Source organism: Marmota marmota, unplaced genomic scaffold (assembly GCF_001458135.2).
Source record: "Marmota marmota marmota unplaced genomic scaffold, marMar, whole genome shotgun sequence".
Taxonomy (NCBI): Eukaryota; Metazoa; Chordata; class Mammalia; order Rodentia; family Sciuridae; genus Marmota; species Marmota marmota.
In genome coordinates, this window is record NW_026000020.1 from 8,696,988 (window position 1) to 8,709,548 (window position 12,561).

The following is a 12,561-nucleotide window of genomic DNA, read 5'->3' on the forward strand; positions in this document are numbered from 1 at the left end:
AGTAGAAGATTAACAGTGAAAACTAATATTAGAGCAATTATTGAAATACACTCCAATAAAATTTATCTATAACATGAATTATTTCTAGAGTTTTCCATTTCATATTTTTGGACCGTGGTTGACCACTGTTAACTGTAACTGAAGAAAACAAAACTGTGGATAGGGAGGGACTGCTGTAGACAGCCCAGGCTCCTTGGGTGCCAGACCCTGAGCTCTGGTGCTGCAGCAGGCCTCTGGCGAGAACTGAGTCCACTGACATAGAACCACCACACACTGGCAGGACCCACAGCTCTGCTCTCCCCCCATGTACCCTCGTGGACACAGCACACTGAGGGCAGTGCTGCCCACTAGGGCAGTGGCAGGGGCCTCCTCCATGGGCACACCTGGGCATGTTCAGGAAGAGGCAGCTCCCTGCTAATCTCTCTTGGGGGTCCCTTGCAGGGCTCAGGGGGGTCCGCCTCTGGGACTGAAGTAGCAGGAGCCATCCAAGGAACTGCCCCCCAGCCTATCCCACAGTTCATGGAGGCCCACAGAGGACTGCTTGACGTGGGGAGAGATGGTCTCCAGCGGGGGGACTCCCTGGGTGCTTGGAAGGAGAGCAGAGCAGGGGGTGTCTGCATCTGGCCGGGAAAGAGCCCAGGAGGAAGGTTTTTCTGGAGATTTGAACCTCAGCATGCAAACACCAACACAGAGGCCTTTGGGCTGAGAGGGAGGGAAGGAGGACAGATCCTGGGGAGCGTGCTCCCCAGCATGGTTCTGCAGCACTTCTGCAGGCCCCTGGTCTAGATGGCTGGGGGTGGTTCCTGCCTGAAGATAAGTGCCATTTGAAAGTCCATCTTGTGTGGAGTGCTGCACTCAGAGCCTGTTGGGACCACTCCTGTGGTTTGGTGATGGAGGGAAAGTCAGGGGCGGGTGGATGTTTACCCTGAGTTCCTATCCTGTATTTCAGATGTTGATGAGTGTGCAGGTCCACAGCCCGTGTGCCCGCAGGGGACCACATGCATCAACACTGGGGGAGGCTTCCAGTGCGTCAGCCCTGAGTGCCCCGAAGGCAGCCACAACGTGAGCTATGTGAAGACTTCTCCCTTGTGAGTACAGCCAGGGCCACCCACAGCTCTTTGCACCCAGGCTCCCACCTGTACTTGTGGCAGGGCTGGACGCCTCCAGGCCTTGGGGGAGGGAGCAGCTGTGTCACAGGAAGGATGAGGGCCAGGGAGCAGGGCCACCAGCTTCTCTGAGCTCCCATTTCCCTTTAGGGGTTTGCATTTAACACTTTGCCATAAGAACCCAGCTTGTCACGGGACATTAATGCACCAAGGGCTCCCCTGCCACAGATGATGGTGGCACTGCAGCCACCAGTGGGCATGTCCAGGGAGGGCAACCAGACAGAAGCAGCTGCTGCTGATGTTACCTTGAATCCCACAGCAGCCAGAGGCAGGTACACATGACACGATTTGGAAGACGGTCATTTTCTCAATTCCACGTAGCTGGTAACTAATGGACCGAGTCATGCTGTGATTCCCTGCACTTTGTGTTAACATCATCTGCTTTTCCAACAGCGCTAGAAGGTTCAACGCCCAGTATGCCCCACACTTAAACAGTAGAATTGCCTTTTTATGGGAGATGGACATTTACGGGGAATAACTATCCCTAGCACAAAGCCCCCACACTTCTCAAAAAGATCCTGAGAGCCCTCACACTATCTTTAAGATGCAGAGAAGTGACTTCATAAGCTTAGTTATTTAAGTTGCTCTTTGGATCAAAGCAGAAATTAGAAGCAGCAGGAAAATGTGTAGCACCTAAGAGTGACAGTTATAAAAGAGAATGAGGACTCTAGAACCTTCCTAAAGGAAGGGACCTGTCTGTTGTGGCCTCCAGGGACATGAGATTAATAGGTGGGTGTGATATTTGATCTGCAAAATCATGATGGTCAGAATCACCAGACACTAAGTTTTATTTGTCTTTTGTGTTTGATAAGATAGAGAAATACCGAAAACCTTTCCATGGGACCCTGATTCTAAGTGGGTAAGGAAGACAGGGTTTCCTGCTTTAAGAATAAATGTCGTTGTATCTGGAAAGTTTGTGTGTGCTGCCCCACACTGCAGCTGACTGTGGGGGTCCCTCCATGACAGGGGGAGGTCTTCCCACCTGCAGAAAGGGGACCTGGTTTGAATTCCAGTGTTGCTATCATTATGAATCTTCCCAGGCTTTGTTTTTCTTTAAAAACTATAATAATAGCACTTCAATATAGACGTGTATACACACACACACACACACACACACACACCCCACATGAGTCAGCAGGGCTCCCAGGACTGGAATAGATGCAGAGTCCCTTCCCTGGACATGCCTGACATCAGCCACATTCTCTTGCCTGCAGCTCCGGAGCTCCTGGGTGAGGGACTCAGGACTGGGGCAGGCCCCCTGGTGATTTTTGCAAGCTGGCAGGTGGGGGGGGGCCTCTAGAGCTTCCCCAAGTCTGACTGCGTCCATCTTACCTCTGCTCCAGCCAGTGTGAGCGAAACCCCTGTCCCATGGACAGCAGGCCCTGCCGCAGCATGCCCAAGACCATCTCCTTCCATTACCTCTCTCTGCCCTCCAACCTGAAGACGCCCATCACGCTCTTCCGCATGGCCACGGCCTCGGCCCCCGGCCGACCTGGGCCCAACAGCCTGCGGTTTGGGATCGTGGGTGGGAACAGCCGTGGCCACTTTGTGATGCAGCGCTCAGACCGACAGACGGGGGAGCTGATCCTCGTCCAGACCCTGGAGGGGCCGCAGACGCTGGAGGTGGACGTTGACATGTCAGAATACCTTGACCGCTCCTTCCAGGCCAACCATGTGTCCAAGGTCACCATCTTTGTGTCCCCCTATGACTTCTAAGGGTGCCTGGGGGTGGGGAGCGGGGGTGGAGATATGGGCTGATTCCTCTTCCCCAAGGACTCAACTGTGGGCACTGACTGTGACAGACGTCTCTCCCCTCTACCTTGCCCCTGCCCTGTCACCCAGCCTCAGGAGGGTGACCACAAAACTCAAACTGCCACATCCCATTTTTGTCCTGCTTTAAGGCTCTTCCCTTAGATGATGCAGTTTCTCAGATCTGTCTTGTTTTGTTTTTCTTTTTTTTTTTTAAGAGGCTGGGCAGCTTTTCAAAATGCTGCGTGAATGGCATTGAGTTTGTACCATCTGGGGAGGGGAACGCTCATGGCGTGTGTCCCAGATGGTGGTCAACCATTCTGCATTATTACAGACCTTGCTAGGAACAAAGTGCGTCTAGCCATGCTGAGGGCCCAGTCGTGCCCTGTGCACTTGGCGGAGGTAGTTTCCTCCCACCCCAGCCTTATGGTATCCCTCTCCCTTCTGTGGCACGCCTGCCAGCCTTTGTACCCGAGAGCCATGGGAGGGCCTGGACCTTGATCCTTCCAGACCAAAGAACCGATGTTAAAGCTGGATTCTGCCTGATTACTTTCCTCTTGAGAAATCACATCTCAAAAACACAGCCTGGTGTCAGAGCTGAGGAAATAAAATCTATCGCTCCTCCCTGCCCCTCTGACTTCTCGCTGAGCACGCTGAGCACAAGACAGCCCAGTTCCTTCTGGGAGGGGACAGTGGGCTCTCTTCCTGCCTGGGGGTTGGACACACTGGAATAAATGAATAAGAGAGAAAGCACAGGGTAATCCTTGGGTTGGGTCCACCAGTCTCATTTGTCTTGGCTGCATGAGTGACTGGAAGGACATTGGGCCCGGACAGTTTAGGAAAATGCTCACATCGACTGGATTCCGTGGCTTCCTACTTCTGGCAGAAGAACCGAGAGGTGAGACCCTCCAGACGACCGAAGCAGGAAGATTGGCCAGGACCGAGAAGGGGTGGGGAGGGGCCGTTCCAGTGAAAACCCCGAGGCTAGTGGGGCTGGGGCTGGGCCTGGGCGGAAGGTCCATACCCGAGCTCCTGGTAGTCCACTGGTGAGTTTCCCTCATACATATTTTATTTAAAAACTGACCTGGGCATGGTGGGCATGCCTGTAATCCTCCTACAGACTCAGTGAACTCACCGAGATTGAGGCAGGAGGGTTGAAAGTTCAAGGTCAGCCTGGGCTATTTACTGAGATCCTGCCTCAAAAAGAAAAGATAAGAGCTGGAAGTATTTTATAGAATTGGAAGAAAAAAGCAAAAATTCAAAATGGCAGCTGGGATTATAACTCACTGGTTGGGCACCCCTGGGTTTAACCCCCAGTACTGCAAAAAAGAGAGAGGGGTGGTGAAACGGCGCCAGAGGAAGTGTGTCCTTAGTTTGCCAACCAAGCTTCTTATGAAGGTGGTTTCTGGCATGGTCTGTCCTTGTTCTCTTTGTGGGACAAAAAAATGAGACATGGTCAAGAGTTGCTTTTGAAATTTTCCTTCTCCCATGGGCTCAGCAATTTAGCTGCTGTCTAACGGCAGAACAGGGATCTGAAAACCTGCTTTTCTGGGTTGATACAAGACTTACTCATCATCATCCACAGCCCTGTACTTCCAATGGTGATGTCAGGGTCCGAAGCCCACACCCCAGCCAACCAGCTGTGCAGAATCCAGGCAAGAGAGCCCAAGAGCCCGCCACGCGCCTGCAAGTGAGAGCACTGTGCCGCTCCTTCCTCCGCCAGGGGTGGGGTAGCTGGGAGGGACAAGCCTTTCACCTCCCAGCACACAGGGAGTGGTCTGGGGGTCCACTGAGCAGGTGCCCCCCTAAACCAGTACATGACTAGTTTGACGCCAGCCAGACCCAATGTAAAGCAACATGTTCATCACCAAGATGGGCCTTCATCAAACCTGCTGCCCATTTATGAAATCACATGCTAAGCCCCAGACTCCATAGCACCCAAATATGAATGCCTGACTGCTTGGGGCTCATGGATAATAGCTGAGACTTTCCCTCAGGCAATGTCTTGTTCTTCGTGCTGGGCTAGTCAGCTTTTCATTACTGTAACAAAATCAAGTGGTAAGCAGAAAGGGATTATTTTGGCTCATTTTTGTTTTTTTGGCTTATTTTGGTTTTGGAGGTTTTAGTCCAGATCACTCCATTGTTCTGGGCCTGTGGCGATCGAGGCAGCAAACCATGGCAACAGTGCATGTCACAGCAGAGCCAGGAATCAAGAAGGGCAGGGGACCAGGGCCCACATCCTCTTCCAGGGCATGTCCCCAGTGATGTACAACCTCCTCATTAGGTCCTGCATCTTTAGCTTCCACCAACTCCCAATAGAGTGCCAAGTTTGGGACCAAGTCTTGAGCACATGGACTTTGAGGACAGGCAGATCCAAACTGCAGCAGCACACCTCTCCTCACTCTCCCCAGTGGAAACCTACCGCTCCATCCTCCCTGGCTTCAGTCCAGGCCGGCCAGGGTAGCCAGCCATTAACGGGTGTTAATTTTCACCTCTTTCCTGCTGGTAAGTTTCATATGCTCTGGGGTGAACTTTAAAACATTTACATAAACTTGCAAACACATAAAAAAGCAGAGAGAGTAGTATAATGCATGCCATGTGTCAATCACCAGCTTTGACAGTCAACACGTGACCTCTCACCCCAACTCGGGACGATTTTGAAGTATGATCCTAGACATCAGTTCATTTCATCTGTAGTTTTCAGCACATGTCTCTGAAAGATAAGGACTTTAAAAATAACCTCAATACCATTCATATCTAAAAAATTAATAACGGGGGCTGGGATATAGCTCAGTTGGTAGAGAACTTGCCTCGCATGCGCAAGGCCCTGGGGGTTCTAATCCCCAGCACCACACAAAAAAAATAAATAAATAAAAAATAATGGTTGCTCCACCCCTTCAAATAATCATTCTTCACATTTCCGAGTGATTCAGGTTGTTTTTTCTTTGCTTGAATTAGGTGTCCTTCAGTCTGTAGCAGGGTTCTCACACTGCAGCATGGATAGTTAGAGAGGAGACCACTGGATTGTCCCTTCTGTGGACTCCTCAGTCTGGGTTTTCTAGAATGTGTCTTACAGTGTCTTTTAACATGTTCTCTGTTTTGTATAAACCAGTGGTTATACCTAGAGATCTAACTAGATCCAAGTGAGCTTAGATGTGTCAAACCCATTTCATTGGTGGCAACAGGTCCTTCCAGCAGGAGGCACCCACTGTCCCTCTTTCTGATGTCATCAGCCTTAAGAATTATTGCGCAGCCCTTACTTTAGGGTCCAGTGATGTTCTAGTGCTACTTTCCTCATTTATTAGCTGACATGATTTGTGAGGAGGGACTTCCTTTCACCAATTCTGTGGTTACCCTGAGATATGATTTGTATGAGAAGGGCAGGACAAACTTTTGATCTCCCCTTTATTTTCCAATTTTCAAAACGAGGTGATTCCCCAGCATCTTTGCAAGGGGACCAGGGCAGCTGTCTTCTTAAGTCACCGTGAATTCGTGTGCTCAGAGCTCGGCTGCTGTGGTCCTTCCTGTTGCCCATATTGTCCCATCTTCTGCTCTGAAGAGCTGCTCTAAGTTGGCTGATTCCTTTTGACAGGACCCTACTCGTCTTGCTTGTTTCCCAGTTATTTTGTAGGAAAAGATGTTTCCAGCACATATCCCGTATTTCCTGTCTGGGCCCTGAAATCAGCCACTGCTTTCCACAAATCCATGGTTCCTTCTGGAAGGGAATGGGAGACAGAGGTCAAGATCTTTGTTCTGGTGCAGGTCTTTTGGCTTCACTGTGTACAGCTGAGAAATATATTTTATTAGTACTTTTGAAAGACAAAACACTATGTAAGTTAATGCTGATTCTTCCAATTCAATTCACGACTGTTTTTTTTTAATACAACAAAACCTTTCAATATCACCAAAATAATTTGTAAATTTAAAAAAATCTTCTGAATGACAATGTCATCAATGTCATCCTGCAAACATGATTACTGAAGACAGTTAAAATGCTTCTTTTGTGATTTTTTTTTTTTAGCTGTAGTTGTACACAATACCTTTGTTTTATTTATTTATTTTTATGTGGTACTGAAGATCGAACCCAAGGCTTCACACATGCTAGGCAAGCACTCTACCACTGAGCCACAGCCTCGGCCCCTCAACTTGCTGTTTTTATATCACTTGGGATAGTTCCCCTCTCTGTGGTTATGTCCCAAATTACAATCAGGATAGTTTCACTTCATTTTGCTGAATAATTTTAGAAATGGCTTGTAATTTTAATTTTGTCTTATAATTAAGCAAGCTGTTACATTGTTCCAAGGTCAAGTCCACAAAATAAGGAGCATCCAGAGAAGTCTGCCTTCTAACCGAGCCCCTTCCATCCATTTCCTCCTCTTGCTGTAAATAATTTCCCCATATACACTTCTATTTTAAAGTGTATACATAGACAAATGATAAATGTCAGCATATATTTTACATTCTCCTTGATCTTGTTTTTTTTTTATTTTTAACTTTTTGGCTGGGGGCCCAAGTGTCCCTCTTCATAGAGGCCACCCCACCCACCCTTGCCAATGCTGCCCACCCCCTCCAATCTCTCTTAATTACCTTACCCTGTCTCATTTTCTTTGAAGGTACTTTTCACTATCTAAAATTATCATAAACACTTTTTCCCAATATCTTGGACCCTGTTGTCACCCAACTAGTATCCGTTTCCATTTCCCACCTTCTCAAAGGAAGTCTGTTTGGCTAAGGCCCCTCTTGAGCTTACCCTCAAATTCACATGTTGAAGTCTTATTCCCCAGTGCCTCGGAGTGTTCCTGTGTGTGGAGACAGGGTCTTTAAAGAGTAATTAAGATAAGGCATTTAGGGTGGGCACTAATCCAAAATGTCTGGTGTCCATGTAATAAGGGTTTAGGACATAAACACACAGGGAAGACCACAGAGAGACGGAGAAGACAGCCATCTGTGAGCCAAGGAGAAGCCTCAGGGGAAACTAGCCCTGCCAACCCCTTGATCTTAGACGTCTAGGGCCCAGCATTGTGAGAGAACCTATTTTCTGTTGTTTGTATCACCAGGTGTATGGTATTTGTTATGGCAGCTCTAGCTTACTGATACACTCCCCATTTCCAACCTGTATCCTAGGGGGAGGCAACAACCCACATCCCAATCTCCAGGTGTGAGGAGGGGCTGGGGCGGCAACCACTGTGAATCATCCTAGGCCAAAGGGTGGTAGAGACCCAGAACAGAGCAGCCGTGAACATTGTTCCTAGGGTGATCCTATGGGTGGAGAGGAGGGAAGGGCTGCCTCCTCACAGCGAGACTGGAACAGTCTCTTTCTTTTCCACCAATGAGAATGCTGGAAGCCATTTTTCTTGACAAGGAGGGAAGCTGGGAGAGGGAAAGACTCCTGGTGAATGGCAAAGCCCAGGAAAACAGAGCTGGGTTCCCGGCTGAAATCCTCCAGGGTCTCTTCCTGGGTTTCCTGTTATGTGAGATAATGCAGGTGTTAGGGTTTGGATGTGAGGTGTCCCCAAAAATCTCACACGTGAGACAGTGCAAGAAGGTTCAGAGGAGAAATGATTGGGCCGTGAGAACCTTAATCCAATCAGTGCATTAATCACCTGATGGAATTGAGTGGTCATTGAAGGCAGGTGGGGTGTGGCAGGAGGAGGTGGGCATGGGGCGTGGCTTTGGGGTATATATTTGTATCTGGCGAGTGGAGTCTCTCTGCTTCCTGATCATCATGTGAGCTGCTTCCCTCTGCCACACTCTCCCGCCATGATGTTCGGCCTCACCGCCAGCCCTGAGGAATGGAGCCGGCCTTCTATGGACTGAGACCTCTGAAACCATGAGCCCTCAATAAACTCTTCCTCCTCTGCAGCTTATGGTCGGGTCTTTAAGTCACAGCAGGGAGAAAGCCGACTGAGACAGTGGGTCTCACCTGGAGCTCTCTTGTCTGCGCCTAGAGCTTCCTTCTGGGTCTCAGCAGCTCCAGAGGGCAGGCCTCCTGTCTGCGAGCTCACAGAGGAGCTCCAGCACCTGCCGCCCCACAGCAGTGAGGATCCACACTCTCCCTGCTCTGGGACTGTGACGGGCAGGCCCTTCTGCCCCCTTGGGTGGATGCAGAGGGGGAGACCAGCCCTGGTTAAGAGGTGGTGCAAGTCTCTCCCAGGCCAAGTTAACCTGTTGCCGGTGTCAGAATCCCCACAGTCCCCTCCTCTGTCATACAGCAGCTGGCTCCTCCGTTGTGGGGCTGCCCTGTCCTCCATGCCTGAAGGATCAGTGACCTGCTGGTGACTCACCGGGGGTGAGCAAAACCTGGTCCTCTGTTGTACATGGCGGAGGTTTTAGGGTTGCTAGCTATCCTGACTCAATCAGGCCAGAAAGGGGAAAAATGAAATGGGGGGTTCCCTCCATCACTGATCATACCCCGCGATGGACGGAAGAGTAGCATGCCTTCAGCTTCTATGCTTGCTTTACCCCTCCAAAAAAGAAACGGCCAAGATGACCCGAATCAAAGGCTGCACTGGCCTTCCCAGCATCACGGTGGCCCTCGGGCAGAGCCCTGCTCTCTCCCAGACACCTGCCTTGGGAGCACATCAGGCCTCACGTTGACGGTTGAACTGTGTTCCCCAAGGATCTGTTCAAGTCCCAACATGACACCTGTGAGTGCGAGTGTGTGGAAACAAGGTCTTTGCAGATGCACCTGGTTAAAATGAGGTCACGCTGGATTAGGGTGGCCCTGAGTTCAATGGCTGCTGTCTTCAGTGTCCTTACCAGAGAGAGACACAGATACCCAGGGAAGGCGGGGGCAGAGACGGGAATCCTGCTCTCCTAGCCCAGGAACACCAAGGCTGCTGGTGTTCCACAGAGGTGAGGAAGTGGTAAGGAAGGACCACCCTGGGAGCCAGCAGAGGGACACTGGCCCTGTCGACACCGTGATTCAGATTCTACCTCCAGGACTTAGGGAATACACCTCTGTTGTTTCCAGCCAGCCACCCACTGACAGTGCTTGTGACGGGGTGACACCAGCACGCTGAGTATCTACCTGCCCTCTGAGCATCAGCTGGGGTCGGTCACCCTGCCTTGCTGGGGGAGGGGCTGCCCCACCCTGGGGCACAGGGACAGCCACCAGCTGTCACCAAGCAGATACTTTCCTCTCTTCAAAAGTCCACTTTGCATCTCGGGCAGCTTTTTTCTGCCAGTCATCTTGAAGCAAGAAGATGACTTTGTTAGGGTGCTGCTGCTCAATTCAGTCAGAAAGGCCAGCCGTGTGCCATGAGCGCAGTCACCGGGACGCCTAGGAGGCTGCTTTCAAACAGTGTGGTCTTTTGACGAGTTTTGTAACTAAGAAGGACATAGTTCTACTTGCTTCGGCAGCAAAGGCTGAAACCCGGGACCCCATCAGCATATTTCATAAGGAGGTTCATGGACTCCAGGGACAGGAAGGAATTTGGACCCTTAATCCCAACCCTGGATTAGCCAGAGGCCCACAAACCCTCCAAAATCCAAATCCTCCTTCCCCAGGGTCTGCAGGACTGAACCCCAAGTCTCCCACCTCTCCAGCCACATTCCTGTGGCAGGTAATGCAGCTCTGTCCCCATGTTGTGGCCTGAATGTTTGTCCCTCTCCAGATTCATACGTTGAAACTTAACCCCAGAGTGGTGGCGTTAGGAAGCAGGGCTTGTGGTGAGTGACCGGGTGATGAGAGTGGCCCTTTCATGAATGCCCTCTAAAGCACCAGCCTCTCTGCCCTTCCACCATGTGAACACCCAGCAGGAGGCACCGCCTAGGAGCCAGGGAGAGGTCTCACTGGACACTGAGAATGCTGCTGGCACCTTGACCTTGACTGCCCACCTCCAGCACCGTGAGAAGTGTGATTCTGTTGTGATCTGCTGTCTACTCTAAGGTGGTTTGTTACAGTAGCCTGCACTCAAGATCCCCCGGACAGCAAGCCGGGGAAGCCTCCCTCCTGTCTTGTCCACTGCGAATGAACCAGCCGGAGCTCCCACCCGTCTCTGCTTCAGACAAAGCTAGTGACAGACAGAGCCCGGGTTCTAGGCCCACGATGAGGACCAGGCTCTGCTCTAGGGCGCAGAAGGCACAGCCACATTTCCTTTTCCAGGCTGCAGGGAGAACAACATATAAACTAGATCAAAAGTCAGACTGCAATAGTCCAGGGTAGGGCCTTCCCCACATCTGCAAAGTCCCTGCGGTGTCCACTGGAAGTCCACGTACAGCAATCCCTCCCGAAGCTGGTGGGGTCAGCTGTCGGTGGGCAGGCCACTTCCCGGTGTCCCTCCATGGCTCTCATTTGCCACGCTCTCCTCAGGATAGGAAAAGTTGCCCTGCTGTGGTGAGGCTGTGGGGAGAGCTGGGGATGGCCACAGACTTCAGAATGGGCTCTCCTGGGGCCATCAGAACACGGACACCACACACTCACAAATGGCCAAAGGCAAGAAGAGTGACGGGCCACCTCTCGTCCAGCAACGCCCTAGGCACAAAACTGACCTTCCCTCAGAGGCAGGCGGTAGGGCCCAGGGACTGCTGTCCTGCTCCTGTCAACAGCCTCCCTGGCTACCTCCTGGTGGGCCCCGAGGCCTGCTGAGACTTCACGGAGCCCAGGCCATGGGCACCAGCAGGGTCTCCCCTTGGCTCCAGGAAACTCTCTTCCTGGCCTTCCTGCCCTTGGCTGGGGGAGAGGAGCCTGCACATTCTATTTAAAAAGCCAAGAGGTTCTCTCCTGCCCTCCTTTTTCCTAGCTCAGATTTAGCCGTGGGGTGCATCCCGAAGAACACAACCCTCCAGAACTCCTGGCGGCCCAGCAGAGGGTCCTCCTCAGGGCTGCTCACACCACCTCCCCGGCTGGGGCGAGCATGGACCCCGCTCAGCTTCACAAGGACAGGCATTCATGCGGCCTCCCAGACAAGAAGGAATTCAGAGCAGCAGCCTGTCCTCCTGCAGGGACTGAAATGACCATTTTATGTGCATTTTAGCTAAAATAAGGCCCGTTTCTGTTGATTCCGGGTTTACCTAACTGAATTCAGCTACACAAGGAAGTTTAAATTGGCCTGCAGTTCATGGGCCACGGATGGCTGGAAAGAGCTGGCCTGTCAGCAGACACCGGGCTGGATCCCACACTGGTTAGGAAGTCCAAGACGAAAGTCCATTTTAAATGGTTATGTAACAAAAATACCTGCCAAGCAACACATCCAGGCAAATAAATCAGACATTTCTGCATGGGATACAGCTGGGTTACAAAGCTTGTATTTACTTAAGTCTTACAGGAATGGGAAATAAGACCACCAAAAAAAAAAAAAAAAAAAAAAAATCCCCAGAATCCCTCACGAAGGTAGTTTAAAAATTTGGAGCAAGGAGTGAAGATCCCAAATAGTGATGAACTAGGAGCTTCCTGCCAACAGTCACATGCCCTTGCCTGGTCTCATTGCTCTGGGTGCAACTGCACTCCCAGGGAGATGGGTCCCTGGCATGCCAGGCAGGGAAGGGGGCTTTTGAAATAAAAGTCCTAGAGGATGGTACCCGTTGTCTTCATGCCAGTGATAAATACACATTAATTTTATTTATATAATATATTTTAAAAGTGCAGTTGTGTGTGTGTGTACATACACACACACACACACACAAGCTATTGTGATGTTAAACA

General features: G+C 50.8%; 1 protein-coding gene across 1 annotated transcript in view; it reads left to right on the top strand.

The window, feature by feature from the left end:
• Positions 1-3,543, top strand: part of Fbln7 (fibulin 7) — a 29,429-nt gene extending 25,886 nt beyond the window's left edge. The window contains 2 exon segments of the mRNA XM_015499762.2: positions 950-1,088; positions 2,510-3,543. Coding sequence (XP_015355248.1) covers positions 950-1,088; positions 2,510-2,882 — 512 coding nt within the window. The 3' untranslated portion in view covers positions 2,883-3,543.
• Positions 3,544-12,561: the final 9,018 nt, after the last annotated feature.